The sequence below is a fragment of the Genypterus blacodes genome, unplaced genomic scaffold (assembly GCF_046128005.1).
Source record: "Genypterus blacodes isolate CSIRO-AG114 ecotype Tasmania unplaced genomic scaffold, CSIRO-AGI_Gbla_v1 ptg000028l_1, whole genome shotgun sequence".
Taxonomy (NCBI): Eukaryota; Metazoa; Chordata; class Actinopteri; order Ophidiiformes; family Ophidiidae; genus Genypterus; species Genypterus blacodes.
The window spans coordinates 3,305,496-3,320,667 of record NW_027466841.1 but is presented as its reverse complement, the minus strand read 5'-3'; the positions used below and the strand labels follow the sequence as shown (position 1 = coordinate 3,320,667).

Here is a 15,172-nt window from a genome sequence, read left to right as displayed (position 1 = left end):
TCACTTGGATGTCACCTGTCACAGAGGTTACTCTGATAGATAATAATAGAAAGCACGCATGAGTAATTAGATTAAAGCAACTTGTGCCTATCAATTAAAAGAAATAAAGACAGAGGTTCCAGTCAGTACACTCACCTGGGATGGGAGCCTATCAGTTCATGAAGAAGTGCAGAGCTGCCCCTTTTATAGAGGGAGGGAGTGCCTGTTCAGCAGTAGCTCCTCGCTCTGTTTGGTCATGGCTGGACAATGACTGTTGCTTATTTGTGGCAGTGACATTTATGGAGCTGGTAAATTTAAGTGGATTGAGCTTAAACAATAAGTGAAAATGTAATACATAAAATATATCGTAGTGATAGCAGGTAGAAGTACATTGAAACTATGTAAAATGTTGAATAATTATAAATACAAATTATTAAATGTGTTTTACATATTGGAACATTGCTCTGACCATTTAAAACCACATTTTGATTTCTTAAACCAGTGAACATTGTGTTGTAGGAAAATTTAATATGCATGTAATTAACTTCCCTGATTATGAACATCATTTAAAAAAAAAGAAAAAACAGTATCTGAAAGAAATAATCATCAAGCATGGTAACTGTACAACAAAAAAGGGTATTAGGAGAGAAATTACACAGAGAGAGAGAGACTACCAGAAAGTGGCAAAGGAACATGCACACGCTTACAAGTTAAAATGTTCAAACATAAAGCTGACCAAACATGAGAGTTGATTTCCTGCTTCAGAAAGACAGGAGGCCATAGTATAGCCTACTCTTGTTTTTAAATGTAGGAATACGAGTATTATTTAACTCTATCACATAGAACATAAGGAAATACAATTTGATTTGGATAAACGCTGTAATGTTGTAATGGAGCTTGATGGTCTTTTTTTTAATTCATTGGCTGCCTTGGGAGCTGTGGGGGAGCAACCAAATACCAACGGTATACAGTTGCAGGATGCTTGAACATTTTGGATCCTTGAAATGATATGAAGTTTTACCCCTATAGGCCACTAATTATAAGACTAGTATAGTTAAATGTTATCTTTTACTATCAATTTAACAGTTCTGTAAAGTACAGGAAATACATTTTAATCTTTAAACTGGACATTTTATGTGCCAATACTTATAAACCATACCTAACCATGATAAAATGCAATGAATAGTTAATGCACAGCATGGTTTACACACTACTTAATCTTGTGTTATTGATGTAGTAATCCAAACACTTTTATTAGGGGGTGCATAGTATTAATCTTTTTAATCAGTAATATCCAATGCATGCATGGAGCTTAGTTTTGGAAATGGACCCAAATATCCGTGGTCTAATGTTACAGGACACCAACACATCTCATATTCCTATAATAAAATTAAAGATGAGGCTCTATCCATTTAAGATCAAGCAGAAGCCCAATATATATCTCCCTAAATGGTCAGGAAAACAGTTGGCCACTCTGCTGAGATCAGACCCCAAATATATTCTACACAAGGCAAAAAGAACTTCATGCTTTCGATACTAAGGAGTCGCCATATGTTTTTGGAACATGATGGTAAATTACACGATTATCACCATTCCATTTTTCCTTCAAATTAGCTCACATATCTAAAATATATAAACATTCTGTCAAAATAATATTTCAGATATTTCCGATTAATTGAACCTGGGGCGATTGTTTAAAGTTCACTCTGGACATAAACTGATATGAGCAGCATGTGTGATGACTTAAAATCCACGATCAAGTAAACAGATTAGCATTTTCTATCACTCTGCATGTGGCTTTGCTGCTGCCAGTATCAATTACACTTATGTAAGCCACAATCTTCTTATTATTCTATTTAGAGTTCCAAAAATGTGTATACATCTAAGAATGTATACATCTAAGCATCTAATTAAACTCTTAACGCCCAAAACGTATGCAGAATTATCCCAAAAAACTATGCAAGCTTTTGTGTACTATTTATGCCTGTGGCTGTATGTTTTCACAGTTTTTGTGGAGCTGAATAGAAATTGTATGTGTGAAAGTAGGTGGTGTTGGTTTTCTCTGCCTCTTATGGGTCATGGACATGTTGTCCCTGTCTAACTTTCACTTCACTGGCTACTCAAGACAGTGCATGAGTGATGTGAAATCCCAGAGGTACCTCCCCTGAAAAAAACTGCACTGCCAGCACAGGAAAGGATGCCAAAATGTTGAGTAAATGTGACTCCCATTGCTTTCGGGTTCTACATGAAGGCTTAAGATCTCCCAGGCAACCTAATCCTCTTGTCATTTCATTCAAGATTGAGTGATTTGTCTATGAAAAACTTTAGAGGTTATAGATGTGAAAGAGATAGAATTGTGTTCTTGTTGGCTATATGTATTTTGGGTCTGCACAAGTTATTGTATTGAGTATTAAGCTTGGAAACTGTCTTTCAAACAGCAACACACTGAAATTTGTGTGTCCAATCTGACCAATCCCCCTTGCTGATCATGTGACCCTGGCAAATGAAATTTCAGCAGTGCTACATGGGATTTAATGAGAATTGTTTCTCCTAATTAAAATGAATGATAAGCCGGTGGAGAACAAATCAACTCCTTACTCGCACACAATTAAACTATTTATTCTTATTCCTAGTTTCAACAAGATGGATATCGCGTAGTTGCATGTTAGGTGGGGATAAAAAAGAGCAAGACAGTGATCGTACCCGAACCAAAACAGACGACTATGCAAATATCACAGTATTTGGAAACCAGTGTCTGCAATTGCCTTGCCAGAGTGAACCAAAGCCAGAGTTGACTGCCTGTTCATGCTGTTGATAATTGTAGGCCAACATGAGGATACCGATTGTAACAAATTAGCAGAACAGCAGTAAAGACTGAACGAATGACTAAAGAAAACCAATTTGTTGCTAACCACTGCTGCTAAATCGCCTAGGGCAAGGAATCTATTGCACGCACAAAACTAGAGGACCACACTAGATCAGAACTCACGCTGTGCTAACCAGGACACCAATATGTAATGCTAACAACTGAGCAGAGTCAATACTGCTACTAGCCAAATCAGCTTGGGCAAGGACAAAGACTGAGAGACTGAATAGCGATAAACAACTAAACTATTCTAAACCCATGTTGCTGTTGGTGAACATCTTAGTCAACTAGCAGTTGAAGTGGGCCACCAAGCACATATGGAATACATATAGAGTAGACTTAGACATATAAGATTGACAATGGCCTCATACATCTTGGCTGACCTTTGTGTATTCAATCATCAAGCATTAGATTGTAGTACTAATATAACATGGGATAATGTAACCAAAGTGAAATGGATGACCTGGAAACAAGATTTGAGTGAGAAACACACGTTCACATGCACAACTTTACATAGTTCATAGCATCTAAATGTAAAGCTTAGCTACCCTATGTTATGATGTCATAATGCCATGACCGTTAATATTGTCCCTACCTTTACATTATTAAAGCTAAAGGATAGCGCACATAATGTCAGACAGCATACTAACTTCTGTCTGTGAAATATTTGATTGGCCTAATGGAGGATTGCCAATGATTGGCCTAATTGAGGATTGCCAATGTGATCAATTGCAAGCACATTGATCACATTCAAATCCGAGTTCAATTGGTCAGTACAAGACACTCACTGAGAAATGTTTGAATGTGTTATGTGACAGAAGGAAGCACACATTTTAACATTTGTAACATCAGGGAACAGGTTTGTTGGTACTATGACTGTGCCAGTAGCAGGATATATCAGACATTACATTTAACATGCTGTTGGCTAGTTATGCGTTTGAGGTTGTTCTGGCTTTCAAGAAGGAGTGATCTGATATCAAATGTTACTAGACACTACATTTCTAAGAGTAAACAACAACAACAAAAATGTAACAACGGCAATAAATCTGTTCTATTTTTAATCTATTTAATGCCCACAGTTTTGTATTACTTGTTTGGGTAAGACAGCCAAGAGCCATTCTTAGTTTTATTTTACGTCGCTGGCTTTCATCTCAAAGATTTGTGGAGATGGTGCTGACTATGGAAAAGGTTACAGGAAATTTGAGCAGGACTGTATAACAAAGCTAGACTTGTGCATGTAATATATCTATATATATTTCCCTGATGCAATACCATTTTGAGCGGCGTCTCATCTGTCCTAAATTCATTCTACAGCATGAAGACGTGACCAAACATACAGCCAATTGTATTTATTGTGAATGACCTCTTATGGCCCACCTGCAGTACCTTCAAGACCCACCAGGGGACCGCAGCCCACACTTAGGGAAACACAATTCTAATCTTTTCTATTCTCGATTTAGATAGTGTAAATACCTAGTTGTTCGGTAGTAAACGGATCAAAGGGATTGCTGTAAAATAAATGACAGGATTCCAGAAAGTTCTTAAATCGACATTTTTATTGAATTACCATAAAGCCCCTCAACCATTGGTTCATATTTTATGAACGCTGAAGAAAGGCCTCAACCTGACGGTGTCTCTTACTCAGCATCAGACTAAATAGGGGAGGGGGGGGAAAAATCAATTAGCAACAGCCACTTTTCTTTACTCAGTCAGCTTAAATTCATGTTAGAATTTGTAATGTTTTGGATATTAAGAAACCTTACTTTTGTTTATGCTTTTCACAATGAGTTGCAGTAATGTAATGCACACGAATATAAAACTTGCGAACAAACGTGCCTTATAATCATGCAAAAAACTTAAATTGCATCTACCTTTCCAGCATCACGGCTCTTGGCTCTCAGCTTGTTGACCTGGGACTCAGCGATGTCAGCGCGCTCCTGAGCTTCCTCCAGCTCATGCTGGGCCTTCCTGTGCCTCGACATGTGACTGTTGGCCTGCTCCTCCTGTGAAGAGGTCAGAGGTATATTGCCATAGTTACAAGATATTATTTTCGTTATTGGGTCTGCTGTAAATGAATTGCCTCATCAATAATTTTGACTTACAGCTTCCTCAGCCTGTCTCTTGTAGGACTTGACCTTGAGCTGCAGTTTGTCCACCAGATCCTGAAGTCTGGTCATATTCTTCTTGTCCTCCTCAGTCTAAACAGATAAAGGATTGTTACTGCAGGAGTGATAAAGCATTAAGGGGAGGTCATGCGTATTTGTAAACCAAGAAGAACTTGCCTGGTAGGTCAGTTCCTTCACTCTCCTCTCATATTTGCGAACTCCTTTAATAGCATCAGCTCCACGCCTCTGCTCAGCTTCAACTTCAGATTCCAGCTCACGCACCTGTACAAATGAACAATTTTTACACAGACAAAAGCACAGACATATACCACACATTCCGTGTCAGATATTCCCCCTGAATGTCACGACCATTCATATATTGTGAACATGTGTGTAGTATCTATATTTCGTACCCTGGACTCCAGTTTCTGGAGCTGCTTCTTGCCACCCTTCATGGCCAGGTTCTCAGCCTCATCCAGACGATGCTGCAGGTCCTTGACTGTGACCTCCAGGTTCTTCTTCATCCTCTCCAGATGAGCACTGGTGTCTTGCTCCTTCTTCAGCTCCTCAGCCATCATGGCAGCCTGAAACGATGAAAGGTTATCTCATTTAGCTAGATTCATTTAACAGGTTTCTTATATTCACAGAATATAATCGGGATCAGCATATAGAACTTTTGTTGAAGTTCGAGACACAAACGCACATCAGTGATGGCCTTTTTGGCTTTCTCCTCAGCATTTCTTGCTTCCTGAACAGAATCCTCCACTTCACCCTGAACCTGGATAAGATCAGTCTCCAGCTTCTTCTTGGTGTTAATAAGACTGGTGTTCTGAATCGTGAAGGAAAACATAATTAGTACAATACTAGTACTTAGTACTAAGATGTGTTTTATTTCCCTCTGAATCATTGAACACAAACCTGAGAGTGAAGCAGTCCCACACGCTCACTCGCATCAACCAGCTCCTGCTCAGCCACTTTGCGTGCTCTCTCTGTCTGCTCCAAAGCGGCTCTCAGCTCCTCTATTTCAGCCACCATCAGACCGTTTCTGCGCTCTACCATGGCAACCTGCTCCTTCATCTCGTCATGCCCTCTGATAGCATCATCAAGGTGCAGTTGGGCGTCCTGGCAACAACAACAATAAGAAAGGGTTAACTTAAAACGTAACTGGTTAGGATTCTACAATTTCTTCTTAAGACGTTGCTGCAGAACTCACCTTGAGCTGTCCCTGGACGTTCCTCAGTTGTTTCTGGGCCTCAGCAGCCTGCCTGTTAGCATGACTGAGCTGAATCTCCATCTCATTCAGGTCTCCCTCCATCTTCTTTTTGATTCTCAAGGCATCATTCCTGCTTCTGATCTCAGAGTCAAGACTGCTCTGCATGGAGTCAATCACCCTCTGGCTGTTCCTCTTGATCTGCTCCATCTCCTCATCTTTCTCTGCCAGCTTCCTGTCAACCTCACCTTTGATCTGGTTGAGTTCCAGCTGAACACGGAGAATCTTGGCCTCCTCATGCTCCAGTGCACCCTAGAAGAAAAGTAAACCAATTTACATTTGTGATTTTAGTTGTAGGATTAAACCAAATTTAAATACTCCTATATCCTGTTGCAAAAAGTATTTTACCTCTGCTTCCTCAAGGGCTGTTTGAATTTCACACTTCTCACACTCCACAGTCTTCTTAGCCTTCTCCAGCTCATGGATGGTCTTTCCAGTCTCACCGATCTGTTCAGTCAGGTCAGAGATCTCCTCTAGAGAAGGACCAAAATCAAAGAAATACAGATGAGTAACATCAAACAAGCAAGACTGTATTTTACACAAGCTGTATCGTGGATTTTTTAGAATCAATTATTTTGCCTTTCTTGGGAATAGTAGTAACATACAGTATCTACTTCAAGTCAGTCTCAAAGGAAATGGAACGTTGCTGAGGCAGCAATTAATTTTTCATGAGTGCAAAGGTTCTACTTTATTCCTAATCAAGAAACAGGTTCTGAGTCAGATTTTGAAAATGCTGAATTGTCAACATACGCTGCAGGTTCTTGTTCTCTCTCTTCAAGGTCTCCAGGTGATCCAGAGACTCCTCATAAGAGTTCTTCATCTTGAACAGTTCAGTGCTGAGAGAGCGAGCCTCCTTCTGGGCTCCTTCCAGCTCTGCCTGCCCCTCCTCATACTTCTGTTTCCATTCTGCCAGGACCTAACAACAGAGATGAATAAAAATTGTGACTGCCAAAATGCGATTTGGGTTTCCTCTGACCAACCTGAATGAGTTCCTAACTAAATGTTTGCCTTGTCAAAGTTCCTCTGCTTCTTGTCAAGGTTAGCAGCCAGACCATTAGCTCTCTCCACATCAATCATGAGGTCCTCCACCTCACCCAGCAGCCTCTGTTTGGTCTTTTCCAAAGAGGCACACTTGGAGTTCACAGCCTCAATGGATTCCTCAGCATCCTGCAGACGTTGGGCAAGCTTTTTTCTGTAGTCAACAAAGATTTCTTTTTAGATACATGGAGTATATCAGGTAAAAGAACTGCTCAGGAATTCATTAAATCAAGTTTCTTAGAAGAGAGGGTTGATTTACTTGGCCTCTTCCAGCTCCTCAGTGCGCTGGATAGCATCAGTCTCATATTTGCTTCTCCACTGAGCCACCTCGCTGTTGGCCTTGGACATTCCTCTCTGCAGCTCAGCCTTTGCCTCCTGCTCCTCCTCATACTGCTCTCTGAGCAGGTCACAGTCATGGCGAGCTGACTGGACAGCATGGGCCAGGGCATTCTTGGCCTATAAATCACAGTTATACATTGTGAATCATTCAAATGTATAACTGGTATTTAAATACTGTGTGCATAAGTCGTAGTGAGAGACGCCTCTGACTGTCATTGATTTTGCTGGAAAGATCTATAAACAGGAGGATGTGGGATTCATCATACCTTCACTTCCTCCTCAACGTGCCTCTTAAGCTCCTCAACCTGCTGAGTGAATGCCTGCTTGCCCCTGGTCAGCTGGGAAACAAGAGCTTCTTTCTCCTCAAGCTGGCGAGAATACTCACCTGAAGATGAAGAGTAAATGTGTTATGATTATTTCACTGACCAGTTTTCAATTAAGGGGACTCACCATTCTCTGTCTGCAGTCTTGCTTTGAAAGCACTTATGTCATTCAGCTGGCGAACATTTTCATCATTTTTGGATTTCAGCTCACTCAGCTGATCCTCAAGAGTTCTGCACATTTTCTCCAAGTTGCCCTGTCAATATGAAAACATATTTTAACAGGAGAACATTTTGGCAGTGTAAATATGTGGTCATTTTCTACATTTATTTTAATGTTCTGTGTTTATCAGTCTCCAAAACAACACAAACCTTTGATTTGGCAACAGCCTCCATGTTGCTGGAGAGGTCATCAATCTCCATCTTGTACTCGCTCTTCTCCTTCTCCAGCTTCTGTTTGACACGCTGGAGGTTGTCGATCTGCTCTCCCAGCTCTGCAACACTGTCGGCCTGCTTCTTGCGGAGAGCTGCTGCAGTAGCTTCATGCTGCAGGGTGGACTCTTCAAGGTCACGACGCAGCTTCTGGAATTCAGCCTCGCGCTTCTTGTTCATCTCAATCTGAGCAGATGTTGCTCCACCAGCTTCCTCAAGCCTCTCACTGATCTCCTCAAGTTCCCTGGAGAGGTCAGCTCTCTGCTTCTCCACCTTAGCCCGAGCAGCACGCTCAGCCTCAATCTCTTCCTCCAGCTCCTCAATGCGAGCCTAAAATTTGCATCGCAGAAGTATGAGCAATATCTACTGAATTGAATGACTTGTTTTCATTTTACCAAGTCTAGTTTGCATTAATGTTGTGTTACCTGAAGTTCCTTAATCTTTTTCTGAAGTTGAGCACCAAGAGACTGTTCATCCTCAATCTTGCTGAGGAGCTGGCTGATCTCAAAGTCCTTCCTTTATGGGGTGAGCAAGAAAGTTTTTAGCTGTTAGAGAATCAATACTTACGATTCATTATGGGGATATTAAAATGTAAAGACAGAACATAAAACATTACTTCTTGATTTTCTCGTCAGATTGCTGTTTGTCGTTCTCAAGATCCATTATGGATTCCTGAGCCAGTTTCAGATCTCCCTCAAGCTTCCTCTTGGCTCTCTCAAGGTCCATGCGGAGCTTCTTCTCTTGCTCCAGGGATCCCTCAAGCTTTTGAATGATAAAAATTCATTTTAGTTTGTTTTGGGCATTTCAAAACTAATGCCAAGAAACCAATTGTGTAATAAAATGAATAAATAAAATAGAATATCAAAGGAATTGGCTTCTCACATCGTCCACTTGCTGTTCCAGCTTTGTCTTGGCCTTGGTCAGAGTGTTGACTTTGTCCTCCTCTGCCTGGAGATCGTCCAGTGTCTGCTGGTGTGCCTCCTGAAGGGCTTTCTTCTCCTTGGTCAACTTGGCAATAGACTCATCTTGAGATGCCATCTCCTCTGTGAGGTTTTTCACCTAATGGTGGCATGAAACGATAAACACTTCTTTCTTTTTGAAATTGAATATGGTCGAAGGCACAGAATATTAAGTCAGAGTAAACTTCACCTTGTTTTCAGTGGCATGTTTCTCCTTCTCCACTTTGGCCAAGGTGAGCTCTAAGTCATCAATGTCTTTCTTCAGCTCAGAACATTCATCCTCCAGCTTCCTCTTCTTAGCTGTCAGCTCAGCATTGACTTCCTCCTCATCCTCCAGTCTCTCAGAGGTCTCTTTGAGCTTTGCCTCAAGCTGGATCTTGCTCTTAATGAGCCCCTCACACCTTTCCTCAGCATCAGAGAGATTATCACCTTCCTATAGTTGAAACATACAAATTCAAATTAATGTTTGTATGAATTAAACAGACGCATGCTGTTCACTTCATGAATTGTCTGGGATCATGTTTGTTACCTTACTGCAATTAAGGCACACAGCCAATGAAAAGACTATTTCTCACTTCATTTTTCCCACTGAAATAATGTGTATGAAGACCTCACTGACAGTCCATAATGAATGAGATTCACTTCTTAATTTTTATTGGACTCACAGAAGCCACTTGCAGTTGCAGGTCATTCTTTTCCTGCAGCAGAGAAACCATTTTCTCCTCCAGTTCCTTCTTCTTGGCCAAGGCTGTAGCCAGGTCTGTTTTCATCTTCTCATAGTTCTCCTTCATGTTCTGCAGTTCCTTCTCAGTCTCAGCACTCTTCAGGAGAGGCTTGATCTTGAAGTAAAGTTTCAGCCATGGCCAGTTCTTCACATTCATGAATGAGCGGACGTTGTATTGGAGGGAGAATATAGCTTCTCTGCAAAATCAGACAAAAACAGATTTTTTTTTTCACTGCAATGTGCTTGCAATTTCAAGGTCTCATTTCATTTAACTCAAGGTTTTCACAGTTGCATTTTACAGAGCATAATTTATCAAATCATTTTACCTCCTCTCCATCATCTTAACAAACTCCTTCCTCATGACATAACCTCTGCAGAGAGCCTGAGTCATGGTCACCAGTGTAGCCAGTTTGTCATCTCTCATCTCCTCCAGAGTACCCAGAAGACCAGCTTTGAAGAACACCTGTGTTTTTGACAGAAAGAAATTACTCATCAGTCCATTTAAAAAGCAACACTGCAGTCTGCCGATCTACTGATGTCATCCATAAAATTACCTTAGTGTGTCCAAACTTGTATTGAGTGTGATCCACATCAATGGAGCCCAGGAGCTTCTCTGAAGCTTTCTTGTTGTCAATGAACTGTCCCTCAGGGATGACGCTGGCATTCAATACTTTGTATCTGAATGGAAGAAAATTATGGTAACATTCCTCACAATTCTGGGTTGCTGCTGCTTGTCATTGTACCTCTTTAGAATTTGTCTGGATTTCCATATTTGAATAGCCTCTAGTCACCTCTGCTTGAAGTCAGCATAGAGGATTCTGCTGGGGAAGCCCTTTCTGCAGATTCTGATACCTTCCAACACACCGTTACACCTCAGCTGGTGGATGACCAGGAAGTTCTCCATAAGACCTGGATCATGCAAATAAATTACATCAAATTAAATTGTTCTTATTATGATGTGACAGGCTGAGGAATCGAGGAGTATGCTCTTGTTACCTGGTGTCTTTGATTCATTGGGGATCAGGCAACGGACAAAATGAGGGTGGGTGCTCCTCAAATTGGTCATCAGCTTGCCCAAGTTCTCCTGTGGATCATTAGTAATCATTGAAGCAAGATCCAGCCATCAGCAGGTCAATCTGTTTCTTTACATATGAATTAATACATACTCTGAAAAGAGCAGAGACAGTCTGGAAGGAACCACCCTTCTTCTTGCCACCCTTCTTTGCACCACCACCAGCCTCTGTTTTCGAAAAACATACATGTACAGTTACACAACTGCAACTAAATACTTACCTTACCTTCTTAGTTTATCTTCATATGGAAGCTGAAACATTTTGTTTAGTTACATTAATATGAATGGAGAATACATGTAGCATACATTAATACATCATCTCTTACCTTCAGCTCCGTGTGTTACATAAAGCATGGCAAGCAGTTTATTTGAAGACTTCTGGTAGAGCTGAACAACTGAGTCATTCAGAGGGTCCTTGTTCTTGTCCAGCCAGCCAGTGATGTTGTAGTCCACTGTGCCAGCATAATGAACCAGGGCAAAGTGAGCTTCAGCCTTGCCCTTTGCAGGCTTTGGCTTCTCAAAGGCCTTGGTCTTTCCAAGATGCTGATCGTGCAGCTTGTTCTTGAAAGTTGTGTCAGAGGCCTTGGGGAACATGCACTCCTCTTCAAGGATGGAGAAGATGCCCATTGGCTAATTTAAAAAAAATAGAAATTCAGTATGCTTTCATATTCCATGCAATCAGTTTTATCAGTAACATGTCTCACCTTCTCAATAAGTTCAATGCAGGCAGCCAAGTCCATACCAAAGTCAATGAACTCCCATGCAATGCCCTCTTTCTTATACTCCTCTTGCTCCAGCACAAACATGTGGTGGTTGAAGAACTGTTGCAGTTTCTCATTGGTGAAGTTGATGCAGAGTTGCTCCAAGCTGTTGTACTGTTATTCCAGAAATATAATCAATTGAAAGTCAAATATGTTTTTATCAATATACCGTCCAAATGCCTCTATAACTCTATATCACTCACATCAAAGATCTCAAATCCAGCGATATCCAGCACACCAATGAAGTACTGTCTGGCCTTCTTTGTGTCCAACATCTCATTGATACGGATGACCATCCACAAGAACATTTTCTCATAGATAGACTTACAGAGAGCTGAGACAGAATTGTTGACCTGGAGACAAGGACAACCCAATTAAATATTTCTAATTTGGATATGATAACACAAACACATTACTTTAGTTGTGATAATTTTATTTCTTCCATTTTTGAAAGCTCCTTTACCTGTGGGACGGTCTGACCTTTGGTTACCATCTCATTTCCGACCTTGACTCTGGGATAGCACAGAGCTTTCAGCATGTCAGCCGAGTTCAGGCCCAAAAGGTAGGCGATTTTGTCAGCCACTGGAAAGACATTTAACATTTATCCATCAGTCAACTAGAACATTGTTTGAAATATGTGTTTTCTTTTGTTCCCAAGATATCACAATTTACCCTCATTGCCATCAGGCTCAGCCTGCTCCTCACGCTGCTTCTGCTTGAATTTCATGTTGCCATGATGCATCGCAGCACCAGTCAGCTTGTAGATGCCCACCTTCTCCTCACCATTGAAGCCCAGGATGTCAATTGCAGACTACATCAGACATGAAAGAAGAATATATATATGTATATTTATGCAACATGCCTTAATTTTGAAAATCTAGCTATTGATATCTTACATCAGTTGCAATGAACTCCTCCACATCATCAATGCTCTTGACAGTGATTTCACCCTGACTGATCATGTGGTAGTCATAGGGGTTGGTGGTGATCAGAAGAGCCTCTGAAACAGAATCAAACAAATACATGAGATTTTCCTCTGGTATTTTGTCTGGTATTGCTTCGATTTCAAAGTTCAAATTCTGTAGTCATGTACCCAGGAGCGCAGGTTGGTGGCCAGTCATCAGCTGATAGAAGATATGGTAGCTCCTCTCAGCAGACAACTGGAAGGTGACTCGGGACTTCTCCAGCAGGTCTGAGCATTACATATAAAGGATAGATTACAACAATGTATGTCACCTTTGTTGAATACAACACAGGGACTGTGCATTTAGATATGACTTACATGTTTCAATATCAGCTGAGGCCAGTTTGCCAGAGGCTGCAAAGTGAATTCTGATGAATTTACCCTAAACATATAAAGTCAAAGTTAGCATGATTCCTGGTATGTCGTTCTGTAAATTCAATTAATCCCATCTTCAATACTTACAAAACGAGAGGAGTTGTCATTCCTCACAGTCTTGGCATTACCATAGGCCTCCAGCAGAGGGTTGGCCGCAATGATTTGATCTTCAAGTGAACCCTGTAATATTACAATCAAATATTGGAATACAATACACATTACATAAAAGATGTCAAATATCAGTAATCAAAAAATACCTTTGATAAAGACTATAGGAAATGGAGCCAATTTTACCTGTATCTTGCTAGCAGCAGCTGGCGCCTCTGTCTTTTTACCTCCAATCACTGCAATTGTTGCAAAGTACTGGATGACACGCTTGGTGTTGACAGTCTTTCCTGCACCGGATTCTCCACTGGGGGAGAAAGCAGTATCGTCTGTTGTTTATTTGTCACAACTGAAAAACATTTACATCTATTCAATTATTTTCATATTACTCACGTGATAAGGATAGACTGGTTCTCACGATCTGAAATAGAGAAATGCACACCCCACATTCATGTTTTATTAAATACTTTGTCATAAGTCAAGATTTTGTCATATTTCATGTAGGTGTGTCTCATCTTATCTCATGGCTCATCTTACCAGTGAGCATGAACTGATAGGCATTGTCAGAGATGGAGAAGATGTGGGGTGGAGCCTCAACCCTCTTCTTGCCTCTGTATGCATTTACAACCTGGGTGTCGTACACAGGAAGCCACTTGTAGGGGTTCACGACGACACAGAAGAGCCCAGAGTAGGTCTGTGAAAAGTGTAGCGTTCACTTAATGTTTGCATGACACATTGTCATGTCAGTCAAGTCAGTGGTGACTTCACTAGATACAATCTTCTATTCAATGCATTGCAACTGCACTTTTTAATTGACTGTGTCAGCCCTCTACACTCACATAGATCATCCATGATGCAAAACGCTCTTTGAGGTTATACAGCACACAAGGCTCATTGAGGTGGGTCATCATGGCCATGTCCTCAATCTTATCGTACTTTGGAGGATTCATGGGACAGATTTCATCCTCCTTCACAGTGAGAGTCTGAAATACAGTAAAACAAATGTTTATTAAAGAGTCATTACATATCCTTCTTTCAGATAGTTTCTGAAGTAAAGGATCTCATCCTCCTTCACAGTGAGACTCTAAAGTGGACAGTCAACAGTGAAAATATTTTAAATAAATTGTGGAATCAATCACATCCTGTTTCACAGTCTCTCTTTCAAAGTGTCATAGCTAAATATGTTTTAGGTTTAGGTTTCAAATGGATAGTGTTTCAAATTAAACAGTCATTCTCTTACCTTGCCTGAAAGAGTTTCGACAGTGGCTTTGCCACCCTCTTTCTTAACAAGTTTACCCTTTAGGTACATCTCCGCAGGCTCAGTCACAAAGAAGGCGGTTTTGGCATCAAATGGAGTTGTTTGAGCCTCAATCCTCTCCCTTTCTGGTTTACGTAGGTATATGGACGCTGGGCCATAGCCCGCCATCTCTGCGTCTGTGCTCATGATGGCACTTCTGGTCTAATCTGAAAATAAGTCAGTTTGTGATAATAATATAGAAAACCTTTTGGAGTTACTATATATAGCTGTATACTATGACATAAGAACGGTTATAATCTATTGCTGCCTCTATCTGATATTATGGATATTACTTGTGAAATCATTTACCTTATCCCAACTGAATCTTACAGTATCTGTTGATGTCCAAAGATGCTGTTAAAGAAGGAGATATGGTCTCAGAGATGAGAACAGGTCAGGGACAAACCCTGACTTGTTTTCAAACTTTGTTGAATTTCAACATTCTATTTTAAACCCAAGTGTCTTTATTTAATCAAAGAACAGTGACATTATAAATATTACGCCATTGCACAATTTTAAAAGACTTTCATGCAAATGCATAATCTCCACTTAGCTAAGTTGCGCGT

At 40.6% G+C, this 15,172-nt stretch overlaps 1 protein-coding gene across 1 annotated transcript; it reads right to left on the bottom strand.

Annotated features, from left to right (window-relative positions):
* Positions 1-4,701: 4,701 nt before the first annotated feature.
* LOC142993574 (myosin heavy chain, fast skeletal muscle-like) lies at positions 4,702-14,753 on the bottom strand. Its single transcript, XM_076144358.1, has 38 exons — positions 14,550-14,753; positions 14,149-14,292; positions 13,847-14,003; positions 13,703-13,730; positions 13,499-13,616; positions 13,292-13,384; positions 13,148-13,211; positions 12,959-13,057; positions 12,762-12,865; positions 12,538-12,676; positions 12,329-12,447; positions 12,069-12,218; positions 11,809-11,979; positions 11,431-11,734; positions 11,199-11,272; positions 11,029-11,116; positions 10,824-10,941; positions 10,587-10,710; positions 10,359-10,495; positions 9,974-10,229; positions 9,499-9,741; positions 9,232-9,408; positions 8,966-9,111; positions 8,775-8,865; positions 8,290-8,679; positions 8,048-8,174; positions 7,864-7,982; positions 7,518-7,714; positions 7,229-7,412; positions 6,971-7,136; positions 6,569-6,693; positions 6,164-6,472; positions 5,869-6,072; positions 5,654-5,779; positions 5,364-5,534; positions 5,128-5,232; positions 4,948-5,043; positions 4,702-4,848 (listed from the first exon to the last, which is right to left on the bottom strand). Exons 1-38 carry the CDS (start codon positions 14,751-14,753, stop codon positions 4,702-4,704), a joined length of 5,814 nt encoding a protein of 1,937 aa, XP_076000473.1.
* Positions 14,754-15,172: the final 419 nt, after the last annotated feature.